Below are 22,700 nucleotides of genomic sequence, written 5' to 3'. Positions count from 1 at the left end.
CAAAGCCTTTGCAAACAGCATGCACACAAGTCTCAAACAGCTCCTTCTCTAGCCATTTGGAAATGAACTCGGTCACACGCACAGAAAGGGAATCTAAATTAGGTGTGACTAACAGCAAGATGAGAATCCAAGATGGGGGGTTTCCACTCACTGTTTTGCTGTTGTCTCATGGCTCTAAGGGTTTATATTCACATCCACTAGAGCATCCTCAGCTTGGTTGCACATTCCAAACTCCATTAGCTGGAGGTTTAGGATCAGAAAAAGAAAACTGTCATCCGCTGGGCAAGGAGATGTGTTCTTTTGAAAGCAACTGGCACTGTATTTTGAGATAGTAACGCCTACATGATCTTGGCTCGAAGTACTCACGAGAGATGTTTTTTTAAGGCTTTCTAAGGACTAGATGTTCCAACTGTCCTGGGGCTTTAAAATGAAATATCATATTCAATTAACCTATAAGTTCAGTTTTGTTCAGCACAGGATGGTAAACTCTGATTTGGCTTGTGCTCCTTCTGGGGTGTGTTGGCGGCATTGGGATAGGCTTGATGGATGCGTAAATGAAACGCCAATGAATTATTCAAAGAAGATGTGTGTATATGTACTATATAGTATGTTTATGTATATATAAATATGTATCTTGTATACACACACACACGTGTGCATGTGTGTGTACTAATTATCAAATCATTATTTTAATCATTAATACAAGGTCGATGGTGGTCTTGTGTGTTATTAATGTCACTGGCAATGTCAATATCAATGTTGATGCCGTTTGTTTTTTTCTCATGACTGCCCAAGAGTTCTCATGGGATTATGGTTTGCAGCACCAGTGAGCTTTAGTCTTCAATGATATAGTATATTGGGAAAATAATTAGTAAATATGTTACACAGTGTTCGGGTGTCTGAATGAGCATCTGTGTTGAAGAGCTTGTTGTACAATCTTGATGATGGAGACAACCTGTGCTCTTTTAATGGCCTCTTTTTTTTTCTCGCAAACTCCAAGCAGTGCAGCAATCAATGGGAAATTATCTCAGCCAATCGATGATCCAGCCTTTTATACTTCACCCTCTTGCTAGCTCTCCCGCTGTCCTCCTGAGCCTTTCGCCTCCACGCCTCCCTCTCTTTGTCCCTCGGCAGTTTCAAAACCATTAACGATATTCATCCGCACAGACAGACTGACCTTGCTCTTAAAATAATTGAATACATGCACCCGCTAGAGTAGCCTACTCCCGCCACAGGTTAGGTTGTTGTTCATGGTTTACAGATTTTTGCCATGTGTAAAACTAAAATGATAATAATGAAGTGTGGTTATTGTTGGCTATTCAGATTAATACAAACATACGTACATGACGTTAAAGTTCTCTCTAACTCTATTATTTGACTCTCCAGTGCTGTTTTTACAGCTCACAAGACTTTCTTATTTTCTGACTCAGGGTGCAGTTGTGCAGAGAAATCCATTAATCTTTACTGAGGAAACTACTTGTCACCATAACCTTCACAATCTGAATCGTTACTCATATTCAGAACCTTTACATTTTTAACATTAGATTATGCAACTAAATCAATTGAACTGCTCTTAAAATTTCAATAGTGCACTCCATTTTGATACACCAATTGAAAACATGATTCGAACTTTTATGTAATGGCATTACAGCCTGATACCCTGAAAATTAGTGGTTAGCTTTGTCAGTAGGAATGCTATAGTGTACAGTAGATGTAGTTTACCATGATACAAAATAACGTGACTGACTGTTAATCGTTGGAGAATCGTTTGTTTCATATTTGCAGGAAATCATCACAGTACAGTTTTATTTTTTTTACTCTTATGCCATACGTAATGTTGAGCGATTGGATTTCAAATGTACTAAGTGTACAATTTGACTAGTCTTACATTTCGGGAATCAGCTGGGTTTTTTTTTTTATCTAACATTTCTTTCGAAACCATCGAATTCTTAAATGTTTACAGAGGTAGACAGAGTCCGTTGGCAAGAAACAACTTGACTGCTTAACTGGCATTTTATTTTGCTGTTTGGTTTAAGTGGCAATGTGCCGATTCGCTCCATTGCAGGAATGTCTACTCACGCATACACACCTTTTGTTCTTTTATAATAAAGTGGCTCGATTGAGTTGATGAGCTCTTATCATCTAATATTTATTCCCACTCAGAGGCGTGAGTAGAATGATGCTCACACGTATCATTCCAGATTTGAGTCTTCCACTTAATAAGCATTTTCCTTCCGGCCGTTTTTCATTGAGGTATTTCCACAGCTAAGCAGCACTTAGTGGTAACAGACCACTTTGATTGACAGCCATTCACAAGGCTTGGAAATGGTGAGCAAAGAGCACTTCTCTCAGGCACCTTGTTTATTCTGCCGCTACCCACTGAGTATGGCCATAATGTGACAACATGAAGTGAGAGCGCAAGTGAGAATCACCAACCTTGCCCATGCATTTCTTTTCCCCCCCCTTGGGTCAGCCATGGTGAAAACAGCCAGCTAATGTCAGTGTTGGACAACAGAATGGCCGTGTTTCACAGTGATGCACTAGACGCTTATCGGACTGGACACTTAACCCCGGGGCCAAAACCGTTGATCCGGCAGCAGTGGTTGTTCACTTGGCAATAATGAGCCTACCTTTCAACGGCAAACTCATAAGATTCTTCTTTTTGAAAGAATCCGTTATTTTCCTCCCGACAAATGTTGTCGAAGTGGTAGTATCGTTTTATCACCACGGCAATTGCCAAAGCAATGAAAGGGCTTTGCAGCGTTTAAAAGGCAATGTGCTTAACAGTTTGAGCAGGTGCACTTAACATATGCTCAGTGATGATATCCTGGTCTGTTCATTCTTGACATAGACAGGATTATTGGCCCACATATAGACTGTCGTGCTGACGTATGGATTGCACTAAAGCGTCACCTTCCCACTATGAATTGCTTGCTGCTATTCCAAATCATTTGCTGTAGTGCCCTAATTCACTGTTGGTGTCTTGATGTCTTGTTTTCCCTAAATGATCTTTGGCGGCCGTGGCTCAGGCAGTATAGTGGGTCGTTCAGAAACCGGAGGGTCAATGGTTCGAAACCCAGTTCTTGGGCAAAGACGCTTCACACATCTTGCCTCAGGGACTACAGATGAAAAATAGCCCCTTGGCTAATTCTGCTGCATCTACAGAAATGCTCATTGATGTACACTGGCCCTGTCAAATAAACTAATAAAATAAATAAAAGCTTCACAACGAGAACAGTGTGAGCTTGTAACGGTCAATATGGCACTTAACTGTTTTTGTATAGTCAGTATATTTTTTGATGGATGACTCATATTTTTAAGGCATTTTCAAACAACCGCCCCGAGATTTCTCTCCACACTGGTTCTCATCACTCAGAATACTGAAAAAATCTAAGGATTGTGAAGTGTAGTGATTGTGCGTGTGTCCATTTTGTGTTCACTTTACTAAAGATGTCCTGCCAGTTGTTGGGTGGAAGAAAATCATTTCACAGTGAATGAAAAGAAAAAACTGCTGATCAACCGCAAGCCTTTCTTTTAAATGCATTCATTGTAGTCGCTGTGCATGGGGCTTTCCCACTAAATAGTTTGATTAAACAGACACTGCCATGCTTCTTGTGAATGTTTTGCACTCATTTATAATCTTTAGTAATCGCAGAGAGACTTCCATTAGGGTAACGAGAGGGAGCGCATGGATTAACACAATTATTTTTTTCTTATTTTGTATTCAACTTTGAATGGGAAAATGCAGTTTTGCAAAAATGTGCACGTTGTTTACACTCTAAATGCAAATGTACGTTATGGTTTCCTTTCATCAATATGCATTAAAGCAGGGGTGTCAAACTAATTTTTGTCGCAAGCTGCATCATAGTTTCCTTCAGAGGGCCAAAACAGTTCAAATATTTTCAAAAATGAATGGAAATACAAATTGCTAGCAATAACTCTATTTTTTAAAAGTGAACTCAATTTTTAATTTAGTATTGGCACATGAAGTCGATGCCCAATTTGTCTTTGCGGGCCACATAAAATGATGTGGCGGACCGTGTCTGGCCCCCGGGCCTTGAGTTTGACACCTATGCATTGACTTTTGATCAATGGAAGTTTTGTATATATACTGTACACGCAAAAGTAGCTAAAGTGTGTTCATCCAACATTTAATACACAAACACAGTCGGATTAAGGTGTTTACAAGCATTTTAAAAGCAAGTCTGGTTTGCTTTAACACAATTGCCTGATATTGTCAAGTGTGTGTGTTGCTCTTTTTTTTTGTAGTCTTACAGAAAACCCTCCAGTAACCAGGAGTAGCATAGGAAAGCTGAAAAAAAAAAAACTTAGCAGACCCTTGGTGGGAACCCATCTGCTTTATTGGCACGGCCTTTTGTTCTTCATTGAAGCGTGGCATTTAAAAGCATATCAAGTGTCTAACATTTAATCCCTCATAATTACCAATGTTAATTGTCAGTCACACCATGGCAAACAATCTCAAGTGTTTTCCGTAAAGATCATCTTGATAGTAGTGCAATTTAATATGCTGTAAGCCTTGGAAATATTTCAAGGTTCAATCAGTAGATTCGTTTTTTGATTGTTTCTATCCAAATGAGGGGGGCTGTCTTTGGACTTGTGATAGGAAGTCTTTCTTTCCGGTGTATTTTCGTACTGGATGTACATCTCTATAACCAGATTAAAGGACACCTTACTTTGCCGTCAACAAAGGCTGTATTCTAATCTCTTTCAGCCACGGATTAAAGAGTCTCGTTGGCCTTTTAGCTCTCGCTTTCTCTTCGCGTCCTGTCTCGCTCGGTGCTCCGCGCTCTCCCGTGTCTACCCAAGGCCGCCTCTAATCAGCAGGCCTTGAGCTCTCAGAAAGGTCACCCTGTCCCTTTGATGGTGTTTTGATTCATCTCTTCCTCTCCCCTTCCTCCCGCCCTTCCCTTTCACCCCTTTTCTCTTGCAGGGAAGCTGGAGAGTCACTACCACCAGGGTGCCAAGAAGGGGCTGGTCGCTTCGGCCGCAGAGTGACGTCCCAACGAACGGAATGAGGAAGAATGAACCGACAATCCACTGGTCTGTTTCACATCCAGTTCAGAATAATAGCAGTGTGTTTGAATAGCAGTAAAAGTTCAAAATCCTTACAATAACATTCTTATTTTAATGCATTGAAAATGTGATGGGAACATTGCATCTTCTATTCTGAGTCCAAACAAGAAAAGAGTGATTTTTTTTCCCCCTGTAAAAAGACTTAAGAAAACTGACTTTTTTTTTTTTTTGCAAACTCAAAATATTTACTGATTAAACTGAACAATGCTTGGCTTCGCATACGTGTCCCCAAGGCTGGATTTTCACAATTCTTTTTTTTTTTTGTGCCCAGGAAGCTCAAATTGTATTTGAGTCATGCCTGTATAAGGAGAAATGACCCATGGATTGGATTCTTGAATAAAAAAAAAGCTGTACGTATTGAATATCTGGTGACTTGAGTGCAGCATGAACACACAGAAGAGAAAAATCCAGTCAATGCGAGCTTGACGTCATCAAAGTAGATAGATTGGTGACGTTCACCTATGTATGCTCAAACAACATAAAAAAAAAACACATGAAACTATCCCTTCAAATGTGCACGTAATCAGTCAAAAAATAAAATGGCACTTAGACCCGCAATGTCGAACCAGCCTGAAAAGGGTAAGGAATTGTGAAATGTAGTTTGTTGATCGTGATCATGAATGGATATTCACTGGTGTCAGAAGGTGGGCGACTCCCTGCAGCAGAGATTCAGTGATTCATAAGAAAAGCACAACCTTCCAAGCTTTTGTCAGTTTTAATACAGTACAAGACTGAGATGGAGAAACTTACTATAAGCAAGGCACGTCCTTTCTTTTCACTTTCTGCACAATTATTCAGAATGTAACAGTATCTTTAATACCAGTAAACCTTGAGTTTATTTTGCTCACTTTTCTCCCTTAGCAGATTTCTAAAGTATCTTAAAAAGAGACTGCAGAGGAGCAACTACTGGCGGATTGAGACATAAAAAGAAATGCCCAGCCTATCATTACCCTCCTAGCACCTACGGCCACGTTTAGACCGACAATAGTTTGGAAGTAAAAACACAGCCTACTCATTTATTTCAGACAGAGAGACAATTACTTCAGCACAGTAGGGGTGATTATGCGGAGGGCTTTGGCAAGAGAGGCAGGGTCATCCAAGCACAATCCAAATGGCTTACATTTCTTTCCCACAGTGCGGCAATGTACAGCAAGCCTTAATCACTTTCCTTTGTTTGCCCATTTGAGGTACAAAAGCTTGCATTGTGTGAAACACAGTTTGGATCATTTTCTTGTACACTTAAGCCACAGTGAAAGCTATCCTCACGGTCATGATCACTTTCATTCCGACAAGAATAAACACACTGTGAAAAACACTCCGACTCATGCTTTTTTTTTTTTTTTGGTCCTTCAATGGTATTTTATCTTGTCGTCGTACGTGTACCAACACGCCCTGCCTAAGATAACTCCAGAAGATTTTGTTACATGTTCAGTCTAAACACTGCCATGCAGCATGTTCATCATGCTCTGATACTGCCCGGGGCACATATGTCACAATATGTCATCTTTTTATGATTTCCCTGTGTGAATTTATCTTTGTTGGAGTCGTATGTAAACCATGACATTAGTACGTGGTATGTACAGTATGCATTTTTGTATGCAGGAGTAGCACAATAGGCATCATTGAACATTTGTCGTTTACTAAAGAAAAAATAATAAGATATTTTATCATACAACCTTAAAACTGCTGGGTTGTTTTTAAAATTGACCCAAACTCCTGAGTAGGTCAAATTTTTAACCCAAATCAGCTTGTTTTTATCGTGGCCTTTTTAAGGGTGTATGATGGCACATTGTTAACATCATACTGAACTCTATTTGCTACCTGACTGAAGGAAATTGAGGTTAAAACATATTTTCCATTTTCAGGATCGTTGGTAAATTGTAAAAGGAAGAGCCTTTTAGTCTGAAGTGACCTGTAACTTTCATATAAATGGAAAATCTGGTATTTGTTTACTTGACAATTGGCTCATTTATCATTAACATATTCGGCTTTTGCAACCTGATTCTTGCACGCGCATACCAATGATGATGCTGAAGTATTCATACAAGGCCTTTAGTTGGCCGTTGGCTGCTGTTGGAATGCAACCCTGCATAGGAAAGAACAGAACTAAATATCAGATTAGGGGCATTTTTTTAAGCAATGTAGAAATTCTAGTTTTAATTGTAGCAGAAAGAGCAGCTGTATGTGTGTAAACTGTACATACATAAATTATAGATATTCATACAGTTGAGAATGAGTAATGTGTATGAAAAATTGAGATTCTACGTATGGTAGGGTAGATTTACTGTACTATGCTTGTGTATGCAATAAATATATACATAAGCAGTTGAGAATAAAATAAACACCAGCAACACCATCAGGGGTGCGCCTGAATTCTAATATGCATGGGTCAATATCACTTTAGTGCCTTTGGGTGTCCTCATTGGAATCACTCAGTCATCATAAATGTAGCAGAATAATGAAACTCTCAGGTCTTATTATAAGTGGCCAAACAGTTTCACACAACAGTACAATGTACGTTTTGTGATATTTATCTTACTGTGGAGGATGTCAAGCTTAACCCAGTCATTGTGAAATACCAATGGATTTAAATAAAAAAAAAAAAAAGTTTTACAAATTCAATATATGTTTGTTAAAAAGTGGCTTGCTAGCTGAATCACTATTGAGCACATTAATTGCTGACGTTCACACTATTGTTGTCCACCCTGCCAACGAGCGTGCATATTTGGTAGTTTGCTTTATGCATTGTGCCCAAGCACACCCTCTTCCAAATGTGCTTATGTGCAAACTAGTCAAACATGCTCTAAAATGTGGCTCACTTATCTTACAGAGACAATGGTGCCTCTCTTTTGTGGATATCCAAGCCGGTGAAGAAAAATATTCTTGAAAAGGATCATCTACTACTTTTTGACAAGTTGTTTTACTTTTGATGCTTTATATAAATAGTATCTAAATTATTAAAATATTTCAATAATGTATTCTAAATTGATTTGCACTGAGGACTCACTGGTTTATTTATTTATTGCACCTTGGTATTTTGAGATTAAGCCAACAAAAACGTATCTTGATGATGAAACACGAGGGGAATGCGTAGTGAAATGCAGAAGTTAGTAAACAATCATGGCATATTTGCAAATTATTTGGAGGATTACTAAAACTGTAAGGCCGATTTGGTGATACATTTTATTTTTATAAGATCTCTAAAGCACAGGTGTCAAACTCAAGGCCCGGGGGCCAGATACGGCCCGCCACATCAATTTTATGTGGCCCGCGAAGACAAATTGTGCATCAAATTTGTGTGTCATTACTAGAATTGCAAATTGTCTTCACTTTTAATAATAACTTTTTTTTAAAATATTTGACCAGTTTTTACTCGTCTGATTTGAAAACGAGTTATTTGTCAGTTTGTTTTGTAGCTTTTACTGTATATAATATGAGGTGCTCTTACATTTATTTGGGTTGACAGTCATAATGGCCCTCCGAAAGAAACTATGACTACAATGCGGCCCGCGAAAAAAATGAGTTTGACACCCCTGCTCTAAAGTCTTGGAAAGCGATTAAGATCAATGTCGTGGATTTGCATCGATATTACAGGAACTCTCATTTGTACAATTTGTGGATCGATGTTGTTTTATTCTCACGAGTAGCTGATGGAATATGAGCTGTTCATATTACACCGAGCGATATAACCGCGTTCGCTGAGGAGGGGATGCTGGGCAGTCATGGTTGTCTCTTTATGGCTCATTCACACACTATTGGGGCTTCCAGCTGTACAATAGCCAATATGTATTGTTTCTTACTTGTCACCGATAAGACTTCAATCCACCAAAGAAATAATAGCAAGAGTCAAGTGTGACAGCAGAATAAGCTGTTTGGCACGGACGTTGAAGATTTGGCTCACTTGACATGGCCACAACACAGTTATGCGGCTTATCCCACAAATATGTGTTTCTTATGAACGGCAAGTCAATTACAAGGGAAATAAACAGATTGCATGAAAGCATTTTTCCACATGAAGTCAAGCTCGTTGGACTTAAAGTGTAATTCATCATTTGGACATTCTAATTTTTTTTCCCAGCACTGGGCTTTTGAGAACCTTTATTACAACTGAATAATCTAGTTCAATGACTGGTGGTTGTTGTTTTTTTTATTTTCTTCCTCTTCTGCCACTGCAATGTGGGGTTTCAACATTTTACCTGCTCTTGCGTTGCGGGTTCCTCCCCAGCGTGTTGAGTGGCACTCCCGACTAAGCCTCTTCTTGAGGGCGTATTTCATCATAGTGAATGAATCACCAACAGATTCACACACACGGTCATTCTGGCTCGATGTGTTTCTCGCTGCCTTGGCATTGTAAATCGCTGTTGATTATCTCCGATTTACTCTTGTTTGAGTTGCAGATTAGCTACAACTCCTCGCTCCACGGCATTCGGCGTCCAAACACAAGCCCTGCCGGTAATCTCCCTCCAAGAGTCTCCTTTGTGAAGTTTCTCCCATAGATTTGCTTTTTTCCCCACTGCAGAGGCTGCTTAAGAATTTCCTAAATTCAACCCCCAGTGAATGAACGATGACAGCTCATTGCCCTGTGGGTGGCCTTTTCTTCTGTCCCCCACATCAGGGACATTCCTCTGGATGAGAGCAGACATCCAAGTTCACATAAACAAGGCCTCTGTGCTGCTCGGCGGAACAATTAAGCACATGCGCTCTCGTTTTTTTCTGAACAAATAGCGCAAGCCTCATGTGCTGTTGGTTTTTCACGCACAAAGGATAATATGAGCCACTTCATGTAGAACTAATACGGAGTGGAATAGATTGACTACCATGGGAACATAGATATCATTTGCAAATCTGATATCATAGCCCAGCTGTTGGAATGTTATTGCACAAAAAAAGACTATTGATGCAATGTATTTCTTTTTAATCCTTGAGTAAAGAAAGTTTGCTTTCTTTTTACATATTCAAATCTGTTCCCTTCAGACTGCAGACATAGCTAATGTTGATAGACTGCAATTCATTTTTTAATTCAACTTAATCCACCTTAGAGAAATAAAGTGCAGGAGGCACTTAAGAAAATGTTCTTATAATGCCGCCATGTTTTAATTCCGTCCACTACGTCGTATATATTCTTGATTTGGGTTTTTACAAGTCGCCTGGTGTAATTTCCTGGAGCGGAGCCTTTTGTGTGTTCACTAAGAGGCTGATTGAACTCAGGGCAGTGACTGTCCCATCCCCCACCGCCGCAGGCAGGCAGACAGGGAGGGGGAATTAGGATTTGGAGGTCTTTGGGAGAGGTGGTGGCAGGCAGTCAGGCAGCAGAACAATACAAACTGGAGACTTCTTTTGGCTCATCCATCTCATAATATGTCACAGAGGGATGGGCGTACAAAGGAAATATTTAGGGAAGGAAATTGTCCCTCTTTGGTTCACTGATGATAGAGTAACAACATGATATTAAGACCAGAATTATTCATGTCCTACCCTAATGGTGAGTGACTCTCAAGTGGGAAGTGAATTTCTATCTGCTGAATCTATTAGCAGTTACGAGAAACACTGCAAGAAGCCTTTCTAGAGTTGTACTTGTCTTATTTGAGGACTTTTAAATTATACGCCGGCTGAAATAAAGTTGCTTTTCTTCAATAGTTGCTTCTGTCAACATTGTGTGAAGCGATATCAGATTGATATCACATATCAGTCAAAGATTTGTTTGTTTTTTAAATACATTTTTTTTGACACTCTTACTCTTATACAACATTTTAAAGGAAACACAATCTTTTGCACCATTCTAATGTAAATTCAAACATAATCAAGATCACTTTTTTCTGTTTTTAATTTAGATCTAGTGTTGGCTCGTGAGTGAACGATGCCATTGCCGACATTTGTTATTTTGGGGGACACCAACTCATATAACAACATAAAACACATATTGTCATATAAAGCAGTTAACCAAATGTCTGATTTTTCTGTTTTAATTGGCGAATATAAAAACAAGGAATAAAACACCAGACAGGTTTTAACATAAATGTTTATTTAAAAATAATAATATTATTAAAAGTAAATTTCAAACCAGCAATCTAATGTGAAATTGCAGTAGATATATTGGATAACAATATTTAGGCGTATATATGCATACACGTTATTGAAAAACTACTATAAGTGTTATAAAATCAAGATTACCCAAAGAGAAGCATAATCTCCCCATTGTTGCATAACAGCGCATCCCTTCATGCAATAAAGTTAGCCGTTAGCTTGGAGAAAACGTGCATAAAAGAAGTGGTGTTTCAGTGGCTGTGTTTTTTCTAATGTGTATCAATAATTTAAGACATGAAACATCCATTCTTTTTCTATGCTGCTTATCCTCTTCAGGGTAGCTGAAGCTTATGCCTGACTCAAATTGTAGGGCGGAATAAAGCTTGGATGGGTTGAGAGTCAGTTTCAGGAAGCAGACAACCATTGTCACTCACGTTCACACTGGCACAAAGTTGGAACTGAACCCAACCTGCCTGCACTAAAGTCAGGCATATTAAGGGTGCTGAAAAGAAATAACACTTTGCTTGCATTGAATTGTTAATGCCTATTGTCAGTGGTTAGCGGCAGCTCCAGTGTTACCAGCTAGCTGCTACGTAAGCAAATGCCGCATAAAGGCTGGCAAAAGCCGTCGTATTACTTTTCAAGACAGTTTAATAGCTGAAAATGACTTTGCAAGTATTGATGCCAACAATCTGACACACTTGCCTTTCCCACTGATCACTTTAAAAAACCAGGCTTACTCAAAATTGCTGTTTAAACCAGCAACATTGCTAGCCTACTGTGATTCTGATGTCACTTAGTTAAATAGACCAAAATCTATGAGGAGAGATTTGTCAAAAATCTTACCAGAGAGGAAAATAGTGTGCCGTGAAGCACAGTTTCGAAAGAAAAAGTCGATGATCCAAAAATGAAAACCAGTTGGTCATTCATTATTAAGTGGAAATGTGTGTGTATTCACAATTGTTCTTTTAAGAGGCAAAAAAAGCCCCATATTTTTAACAAATTATGTGACAATTCGTGAGAATTCTCAGATGGAAATATTCCATAACTGCAGCCCTAGTGTACAGTACAGCAAACATTTCCTAACATCCTCTGTGTAATGTACAATTCAGACATTCTCACTCGTCAAGTGCTTGACGGCATGTTGCTTTGCTTAGACCGGAGGTCTAAGTTGGGCCCCATCTGGGAGGGGGAAGCACATGTACGTTTGAATGTGGTTGTCCCTCAAGGCAAGACACGGATGCGGCTTTGTGTTCTCTTCTTATGAGGATCTGTTAGCGCTCAATAACCAGCCAACCGAAATGGGAACATTTCATCTTTTCGCCATTCCCTTCTCATCAGAGGAAACTGTTGTTCAATTAAAAATGGATTTCCCATTACAAATAGCTTACATACATCTGCATTTTCAAAGAGTCGCTGCCGAGAGATTGATTTGGTCCGCGACCCTTTGACCTCGCTGAACGAGGTGCGACCTGTAACAACTATAACAACACGTAGTAGGAAGTTACCCAAAAAAACAGATCTAGCTTAGAGCCGTTCACGCGTGTTTTTAAGAGCGAGCGCCGAGTCACATCCACACGTTGTAAACAAATAGAAAGAGCCAATAGTCTTGTAACATGATCCATGATAAAGAGAGTCCCTCGAGCTCGCGCCATTAGAATCTAATGTGTGTCCACACCAGCCCCTCCCAAGGGCGCCTCCTGCTCAGTGTTTCAACACCACAAGACAGTTCAGATGATAGTTTGCCTTCAAGGGCTTCTCTGTCAGGAGGGCTAAACGACTGAACACAGTTATTTGTCAAGCTTTAGTCCCTTGAATATGTAAAAGACCTTCTTCCAGGTTGCTGTTTTCTTACCAGATAAAACTGTAGCAGATTCATAACAAGATTAGTCGAGATTACCATTGGCCTATTGCGATCTGAGAGATGATAAATGCAAAGTTTGCCACAACATAATGACAATGCGGCCGCCTCGCCTCGACCGTTATGTGTAACCATAAAGAGCGATTTGGCGAAATGGCTGAAGCAACAAATGTTTTGTAACAACCGCCATGAAAACTGTATTTCTCTTCCTAATTGGGTGAGAAAAATGGAAGCCGGGCCAATAGAAATACAGCGTGGAGCCGAAATGGTAATTCTCTTAGCAGACGATTGGCAAGAATTATGTGGGCAGATAAAAGTCAAATAACTAACTACAAGTGACGGTTTTGTGTAACTTCAACTTCCTGTGCAGAGGGTTTTATGCTTTTCCTTCATCATCTCAATGTATTGTAATTCTTCACCCTTGGTGTATTTTGATGAACGTATGTGACAAAAAAGTGATTCAAACACTTTTGGAACCGCTTTGAATTGTGAAATAAAATGCATCTTTGAAAGATGATCGGTGACACACATTTCCTTCCAACCAGACTTCCTTGATTCTTACCACCTCCCTAATTTCTCCCTCCTGACCTTCTTTTGTGGTTTTAACCTGCAGTGTCACTTGACAAATACTGCTCAGAATTATGCCCAAAAATGTCCCCCCTATGGTTATTATTTTCAGAACTACGGTATAATACGGTACAATTTATCACAAGGAGTGCACGAGGGTCGCTACCTAATTTCGCTGCGATCGATCAAATAGATTGCTGCGACATCCCTCTCACGACCATAAATATGAACCTGCTGGTGGTGCTAGCGTTGTCATTAAGGTTAAACCCTGTGGGAGCCATCAGTCTCTGTACGCTCCCATCCCCAGAGCTCCACTCCATAGAAAAGAGGAAGGCAAACGTGAACAACAACAAAGAGGTACAGATCAGCAGAAATGGCCCTTCTACCTATCAATCAGGGAAGGGAGGATCAATTGGATTTGGTGAGCCACTTGAAATCATATATAATTACGCTGCAGTACGGGCTGTCTGGCTGGCTGCAATGCGCCCAATGTGCGACAACGTTTGACACGGAGCTTTAATTGTGAGTGTGTGGCGGCGAACACGACTGTTTCAGATCTGTCCAAGAGCTTTACGGCGTCTTTTATGGAGTAATGGAAAGATGATCGCGCACAAATCAAGGCGGCCCTTGTGAGATTCCACATGGCTGGGCTGATTGGGTCTTTGGAGCTGATGGAAAACACATGTCTTCCACAGAGCCTGTTCCCTTCACTTTGTAGTCGGCGTGACTCTTGGAAAGGGCCTCGGAGGGCCGGCCACCACCTCAAATGTGTCCCCTGCAGTCCTACTAGCCACTGACTGTTACTTAGCCCTCCATTGGAGGCTGCCAATTCCCTCGGGAAGGCACGAGTGTGCCTGCCAGCAGGAATGCATTTGAGGCAATCGAGCAAGATGGAGGATGGTGAGGAGCTGCTGCTGCTGCTGCCGCCGCCGCTTCCCCCTCTGTGTGAAAATGAGTCCATTAATTCAACCCCAGTCCCTCCTCCTCCTCCCCATCGTCTTTGCCAGTCCTCTCTGTGCCTGTTGTCTGTGTTTGTTAGCAAGATGATTCCCTCTGTCATGTCAAAGGCAACATTATCATATTCTTGTTGCCTGGGAAACCAGTGCTGAGAGAGACAACGACTTAAAGCCTCACTGGTGTTTGAAGCTGCTGGAACATGAAAGGTTATTCATGGTGTTGCCAGAATTGGAGGTCTGACATGTCTGAAAGGCTCTTATTCGGAGAAGATCACCGTTTCATGAGAAACTCCCTCTTGGATTTGCTTCAATTGGATTCGCTGTGCTAATATTGAAGCAAAGGTTTACAGAGTCAAAAAGGAATGTTTGTCCTATACAATGAAACGAAAATACATGTGTCATTTGTCAAAGAAACCGTTTTTTTGGTTTTTTGCCAATAGTAATCACTATACAGATGGTCGGTCCTTGGTTCCATTGGCGGCAACAACCTCAATTTGTTGGATGATGCTGGAGGCTATCACTAGCTTTCTCGACCACGCTAGTTAAGCTTTATTTTAGTAAATATTTGCATGTACCACGTGATGATGTATTCGTACATATATTCGGACTGATATTATTATTATTCAATATACTATATTCGTAGTTTTAACTTTGAGTAGGTACGTGATACTGCCTTGTTTTGACATTTGTTCAAAAAAGTATATTTTTGAGAAATTCTGTCGCCTCATTTTTTATTTAATGAATCTCAGTATTCCGATCATTATTGCACACATAGACGGCAGGATAAATCATCTTTGACCACCCGAATAGCTCGCCGCAATATTACATCGACTCATACAACATAATTTTGAGGTATTTGGTGACATGCTGACAAAGTTTTGTCAGATTCTTTCATTGCAGGAGAACATTTATACACTGCAGTACAAAACCTTGAAATACTTAACATATTGACAAAATTTGAACACAGTTTTGTTCCTTTATTCCATCTCTCTTCCAGTGACATTGGTTTTGCTGTAATTGAAAAGGATTTTAATTTTCTTGTCACATCCTCACAATTACCGATGCACTTAATCCCAGTGCTTCACAATTACAGGTAAATATTATATTAGCAGTCTCTCTCTCTCTCTCTCTCTCTCTCTCTCTCTCTCTCTCTCTCTCTCTCTCTAATCGACAGCGGGCAACAGCGCATCCATGTAATCCATTTATCTGTTCAAATGAAATTACGACAGTCTTTTTGACTGACATTTCAGATAGTTCAACTATATGGCTCTAAACTTTTTTTGATCGCTCAAAGGAAATTGGGTTTGTTTCCAAATGGAAGTACGTTTAACCAAATGGTAAAAAAGTGCTTTTGATGCTTGGTTGCGGTGTGACCTGCGACTCTTCCTCCTCTAATGATCCAATTCCGGGTGTTCCATGAGTTCAATCCGTGTGGAGTTTGTTTCCAGGTGTTCCAGGCGTCTCCTTCTGTTGCCTCCGCTGTTGCTGCTGCTGCTGCTGCTTGGCTACATTATATCAGTTCCCACACGAAGAGCCGCTACGCTGTTTCAAGCTCAAACGGCAAATACGGAGGAATTAACCCGAGTGGAAAGCTATTGGCTTTGGGATTACATTGGCCGAGGGTCGCGGGAGAGGAGCGGGCTTGTCGTTGGTCTGCCGGCTGCACCTCGAACATGTCCTCTCCCCCCGGGCTCGGTCGTCTTCGTTGTTGACGCAAACGTTATCTCCACTTGAGATGGCACAAGTCCAGTGAATCGCTGGCCTCCCCTCCTCTCTCCTGTGCTGGATGTCTTTGGGGATTGCGCTGCCACTGCTGTCGACTGCTTCGGCTTTTTCTTGAGCTGCATTTCAAAAGCTGTTACTCTGACTTGTACTTTTTTTTTTTTTTTGCGGAGTGGCCGTCACAATGGAACAACGAGGACCTGGAATACGCATGACTAGCTAAGTCAGTAAGTTGATCTTCCTTTATTATTATGACTGTTTATCGTTAGCCCAGGGTTGGCTAGCTTGGGAGCACATAGCCAACACAGCATGCCGCAGAGAGTAAGCTAATGTAGCTGAGGCTGAGCTCATTGTTTCAGTCTACTCCTCGTCAGATGAGCTTATCACAGCCAACTGAACTCCCTTGAAGTTCAGCTCTTGGAAACACGCTTAAGTATTAAAGATATTCACGCTCTACTGACGAACGATCAACCTCACACAGTAGAGCACTTCGAGTACTGTAAGTCAAGTAAACAAGTGGTACATCATTTGATGTGATTTGTCGAATAAACATTGAAGTGTAAATCCTGCTCGTGTCTGACATGTACAAACAAACTCATGCAGCTTCTTAAATAGTGTTCCAGGTACCCCAAGGGGTCCTATAATAGTTTTCGAGAACATCCCGAAGGGGAAGAATACCGTGAATGGTGTCACTATTGAGGGTATTTCCCCATTTGATTATGTTGCTGTCAACAGGAGTAGGTGCAGTGTTTCAGTTCGGTAGTAAATCTTGAGTAGCACTCCTAGGAGATAAAGATAACACCATGGTTACCAGTTTTTTTTCCCAAAGCAGATTGCCTGCATGTGGCAAATGGTTTGTTTATAACTTGTCTGTTTTACTCCAAGTACACAAGCATCAGTTAAACAAATATGGCTGCTCCTGTGTCATTGGGTCCTTGGTATTTTGGGGCGATTACTAAGCGGCTTAATCATCTAGAGGTTTACATGCCTGCCAAACGGTCTTTCTTGCTGGAGAGTCAACATAAGGTTGTCAATGTTCCCTCTAATTTTTCATGGGTCTGGGCATAGATCCCTGAGCACACCCGAGGACCACTGTGAGCAACATCAGATGTGCACGCTGTGGCCACACACCAGTGTCCCACCTGTTCAAAAACCTTGGATCGTAGCAACTTACATGGCTTATTAAAAGAATCACCTTACAGCAGCAATTCTCAGGAGTTTACGTTTAATATAAGCAATTTTGCCTACTTACAATGAAAAGTATAGATGTGTAGTATGTTAAAGTGGAAGTCCACTCCAAAATTTTCTTTGTAATAATATGTTCTATGCAGCTCAACTGGTTGAAACTGTGGTGGTTAATGTTTTGTTTTATGGAATATTAAGTAAACAAGTCAAATCCACCTGGTTTTATTCTTCGTAGGGGCTGGCCATTTTGCCACTCGGTGTCGACTGAAAATGACATCACAGTCAGGTCACTACCAATCACGGCTCACCAGTTTTCAGAAGATGAGCCGTGATTGGTTGTGACCTGAGACCTGGCAACTGTGATGTCATTTTCAGTCGCCAGCAAGTGGCAAAATGGCCGGCCCCTGAGAAGGATTAAATGGGTGAATTCAACTCATATTCCATAAAAACATTTTTAATCAGAATGTCATGTTTAGATTAGTGGGGGCCCACACAACAAATTATTATAAAGAAAATCTTGGGGTTAACGTCCCCTTTAAATGATACCTTTATAAACATACTCTCATTACATCCTAAAAGACCCGAATTTACACACTGCCCCTTCATTTTACCACGATAAAAGGCTGCGTTTCTTAACTCCGCCGCACTGTTGCTAGCTAGCTAGCTGGCACATATGCAAACATTATCAATGCTATGATTGACTGCGTAGCGTAAGTAAACCGTATGGTATCATTAACTGGACACCTGTCACTCACTGCATCACATTAAAAAGTGGTACCAAAAACACATAATTGGTCTAATTAATTGGATTAGGTCTACTATTAGATATTAATTAATACATTTATGGTGAATTTTATATTATGCGCCGTGTAGATTTTCTTGTGCGGTGAGAATTTGCGAGCAGTGCTTCGAGGGAGCATTGAAGGTTGTCCATGTCAGACAGAATCTGGGCTCCAGGAAATACTTTTTGTTGAAATGGGGGTGTGGCCCCTGGGTAAAGCCTGTCTGAAGCGAGACTGTGAAGTGTCTGTTGTGGTCACATAACCGGTTTGTAATCAGTCAACGTTCAATCAACTTTTTGTCAATATTCCATTTGCAATATAAATGCCTGCCAAATCTTCAACTACAATAGTATTGTGGTAATTGTTTGCCTTAATTATGTAAAGGACATATTCAAATAAATCAATAATATGGAACGGTCTATAGGAAGAGCTCACTTATTATGAACTTGCTAGGTTAAACAGCAGCCTCATGTAAACTGTTGTCTCATACCTGGAATGCAAGAATGCTTTGTTGATCTGTGTACGTTTAATTATACTGATAGGAAAACTTTCCACTTTTTTTGGGTGTACATATTGTGCCATATTGATGTGTATCTATAAATAGTAGTGACAGAATACCGGAACAGCTTTTATAACTCCATTGCTGCAGACACACACGGATTGTGGTCTAAAAGCACATCCTGGAATACGATTTGGCATCGATGAGTTCTGTGTTGAAAAGCAGAGAGAGGAACATGTTGTGGTTAGAGGAGCCTCTTTAACACAGAATCAAACCAGAAGACCAGGCATCGTCCACTTTTGCCTTTTACTCCGAAATCCACTAAAGCAGGATTTTGCCGCAGCTGTGTCTGCTTTAACACAGTGGAATCGGAAGAAGTGAGTAACTGGTGAACTTTACTCTTGCAGCACCTAATGCGCAGTCTCTGACACCTGACAAATAGTGTGCCGTTTGGCTGTGTACCACATGGACTGTAGGAAACAACGGTGAAAGTTGTTGAACGAAAATTGTAGACAAGCACATTAATGAAAGACATTCTCATTCTATAAGGCATTCCTCCAAGCAGCTTGATTTCAGCAGTTGCGAAAGCGTTACATAAATAAAGATGAGTTAAGCCCCCGTGACTGCAGATCTGTGGGACTGTAGCCAACCTGCCTGGGCATGGCTGCAAGAGGAAAAAGCTTTACGAATTGAAGAGATGGATAATGCGAGTGGTAACAAAAGAACCCAGAACAAGCTCCAAAGTTAAAGGGAATTTCCAAGGACAAGGTACATGAGTGTCAGATCGCACCATACGTACCCATAAGTAGCCTTTATGGGAGATGACCAAGGAGGACATTGCTGTTAAAAATAAATAATGAAAAACGACAGACTAGGGCTGCTCGATTATGGGTAAAAATCCTAATCACAATTATTCTGTTCAATATTGAAATGATGAATATTTACTCGATTATGTTTTTGAAATTGCAAAAGCAATTTGAGCAAACACGCTTCATGCTAGTTCAGTTCACGTTTGTCCAAAAAAGAGTTCAAGAACTTTCGTGGGAGCATCGCGGTTGAGTTGCGCATCCACGTCTCAGAACAAAAACGCTAAATAATCATCTGGAGCCATAATCGCAATCACGATTAAAATGAAATTAATTGATACGCTAGACCTGAATTTGACAAACTGCGTGTTTATAAACAACAAAGTGTTCCTGAGGTGATTGCCACAAAAAGTTGTGCAGTTTCAGTGAAGGCTACCATTATATTTGGATTTTCAAAATAAAAAATGATTTAGTTGAAGTACAATTCATTTTTGTTATTTTCACTTTTGTCAGATTGAAGTTATTTCTGTGACCACTATGCGTTTTTCTTTTGTTAACATTTATGTCCATATGTGTGTATACTGTACGTGCGACGTCATAGCAGAGTGACATGAAGTGACAATTTTACCATTTCAATAGTGTAGAAGATGGCGACACGGGAGATTAAAAATCGGTGTCAATGTGAGATCCTGAACGATAGCAGCTCATTTAAGACCACAACGCTGTTCCACCTCAGTAAAAGAACCCCAAAAAGCTATCTAAATTAATGTGCCGTGGCAGCTTTATGACACCATTGTTAACTTGTGTGTAAAATAAGACTGCAGGGTCACTTTGTGGACTTTGTCTAATCTGCCTTTCATGATTTGATCTCAGTGTACACTTGGAATAATAGCTACTGGTGCATTCTACACTGTTTCTAGACCTTCTCATTTTTGGCACATCTAAATCAACAAACATTATACCATGGCTTAAAAAGAAGTACATAAGTATTACAATTATGTAATGTTACATAACTGTTAGTTCTTTATACAGGGCCCTACATAATTATTGCCCCCCCCCCCTCTGTTTGAGGTGTGTTAAATGCTCTAAAATGAATAGTATTTTTTTTTGCAGAAGTATAGTCTCAAACTGAGATTCATAGACTTGGCTCACCAGACATAGAATGAAGATCTCCCCATGGCCATCTCAGGCCCCAGACCTCAACCCCATCGAAAACCTTTGGACTGAGCTAAAACGAGAAGTTCAAAGGAGAGGACCCATGTCGCTAGATAATTTGAAGAGATTGTGCGAAGGATAGTCGAAGGTCTCTCTTTCTGCACTGTCCCATCTTGTGAAACATTATAGGAGAAGATTAAGTGCTTTTTGCTGGCAAAATGCAGTTGTACACAATCTCAACATCAAGGCTTCTAAAAATTGAATATATATGCACTTGAATTAGATTTTTAAAATTTTGGTCCTACATTTTGCTGCCACATCCAGATACCCAATCCACTGACTCTTTCAAAACTGGACTTAAAACTCACCTCTTTACTTTAGCATTTCCGTAATTTCTCTCATATCTTGGTTGTCGTCCAGTTGTTTTAAACTTGTCCTTGTTTTGTTTTCTTGTTTTTTATCTGCCATGTAGCACTTTGAGATTCCCCCGAATGTAAAGTGCGTTATAAATATAATTTATTATTATTATTATTATTACTGCTTCTCAATTTTAACCCTAACCGTGCTGTTTGAATCCATTTATAAATTTTTAATTGTCAACGATCGGACCAGTAATTATGCACCATAATTTATGGAGCCGCAACCCCCCCCCCCCCCCCCCCCCCCCCCCTTTGAACCCTGCGGCTTTTAATGTGACTTCTTTGTTAGTTCATCTGCTTCCTTTCATTGGTTTAGCTCCTTTTTTTGTTTGGATGTGCATGTATGTTTTACAACATGAGGTGACCATAATTATGATTTTGCATGTAGTTGCTGGTAAAAAAAGCGAATATTGTCTTTCTTGACTGCCACTATCTACCACAATTCTCTGAATTAAAAATACAAGTTAATATTGTATGAGGAGTTGGAAGCAACATGCACATCACTTGTCATCGTGTGAATGGCTGAAAAAAAGTTCCTTCAAAGTTCAGTCTCAATTTTTAAAATGAACTTGTCAGATCATAATTGAAATTTTATGAACTAAGTTTATGGTTCCAAAAATGAAAAGTTTATAGTTCTTTTCTCCCCCCTATCAAGAAAAGTTGCTTTGAGCTGTTACCCTCTGGCATTTTCTCTCATGGAGAGTCTGCCATCGCGATATGCGACCGTTTGTAACTGGGGTTGCCAACCCCCTCGCCTTGTTTAGTGGGTTTTATTTTGAAGTCTGAGAAAACCTGACATCCTTGAACGAAAGTAAATTGCCATTCAAAACCATTCATTGGCCCCTAAATGAGTGTGTTCACAAAAACAGAGCTAAAATGCGCTACGTTCAGTTCACGTTCGTCCAAAATATGAAGTAGCTCATGAACTTTCGTTCATTGAACACGTTAAGGGACAACACTGCCTCTTAAATATGGCAAGGATCTCTACTCTCCACACATGCGGGGGCGCCGTGATTGAGTTGCACATGCATGCACATCTCAGAACGGAACCCTCAAATAATCGTTGTCCTCGATTATATGAATTTTGAGATCGTCTGGAGCCAAAATCGTAATCATGATTAAAATTCAATTTTTTGAGCAGGCCTACTGTGAATCAATTGGGTTCAACATTTGATTCAAGACTAGCAAAATTATGCCGTTGCAAATCTGTTTTCTTCGATTGACCTGAGATGGGGAAATCTTCTTGCTCTAAGCAATTGAAATAACATTGTAAATTAATATCTAGACATCCATAGTTGACTGTGAGCCAGTGTATGGATAATATTTGGAAGGAGGGAATAAGGGAAGAAGGAATGGACGGGTTCACATTGTAATGTGATGTTTCCCCAGGGGTTAGATACGTTTCCCACAAACCGTGGGGGTTGGTCAAAAAGACCAATCGCAATCAGCAACCTTGAAATGGCGCTTTCGGAATGCATTATGTATCAGCTCTTGAGTTTGTCTAATGTCTACAGCCGTTTGTTGCATTGGGTAGGCACTAAATCTGTTTAACTGCTTAATACGAGCACAATAACTAGTTAAGACTGCAGTCAAAGCATCTCCTGAAGTTCAAGTAAACCGTAAGAAAGAG

The 22,700-nt window shown here is 40.2% G+C and overlaps 2 protein-coding genes across 5 annotated transcripts in view; both read left to right on the top strand.

Moving 5' to 3' along the window:
- trip4 (thyroid hormone receptor interactor 4) overlaps window positions 1-7,682 on the top strand; it is a 58,198-nt gene extending 50,516 nt beyond the window's left edge. Inside the window, exons 13-14 of one of the 3 annotated variants that reach the window (XM_037247589.1) lie at window positions 4,952-5,061; window positions 5,959-7,682. In XM_037247589.1, the coding sequence (XP_037103484.1) occupies window positions 4,952-5,016 (65 nt within the window). In that variant the 3' untranslated portion in view covers window positions 5,017-5,061; window positions 5,959-7,682. Of the gene's footprint in view, window positions 1-4,951 lie in introns of all 3 variants that reach the window. The other 2 variants (XM_037247588.1, XM_037247587.1) reach the window with 2 other exon arrangements.
- An 8,047-nt stretch (window positions 7,683-15,729) lies between these two features.
- Window positions 15,730-22,700, top strand: part of LOC119120144 (zinc finger protein 609-like) — a 63,852-nt gene continuing 56,881 nt past the window's right edge. The window contains exon 1 of one of the 2 annotated variants that reach the window (XM_037246770.1): window positions 15,730-16,447. The gene's annotated coding sequence lies outside the window, so the exon portion shown is untranslated. Of the gene's footprint in view, window positions 16,452-22,700 lie in introns of both variants that reach the window. The other variant, XM_037246768.1, reaches the window with a different exon arrangement.

Source organism: Syngnathus acus, chromosome 3 (genome assembly GCF_901709675.1).
Source record: "Syngnathus acus chromosome 3, fSynAcu1.2, whole genome shotgun sequence".
NCBI lineage: Eukaryota > Metazoa > Chordata > Actinopteri > Syngnathiformes > Syngnathidae > Syngnathus > Syngnathus acus.
Note: the sequence above shows the minus strand (reverse complement) of the source record. Positions and strands in the feature narration are given on the sequence as shown.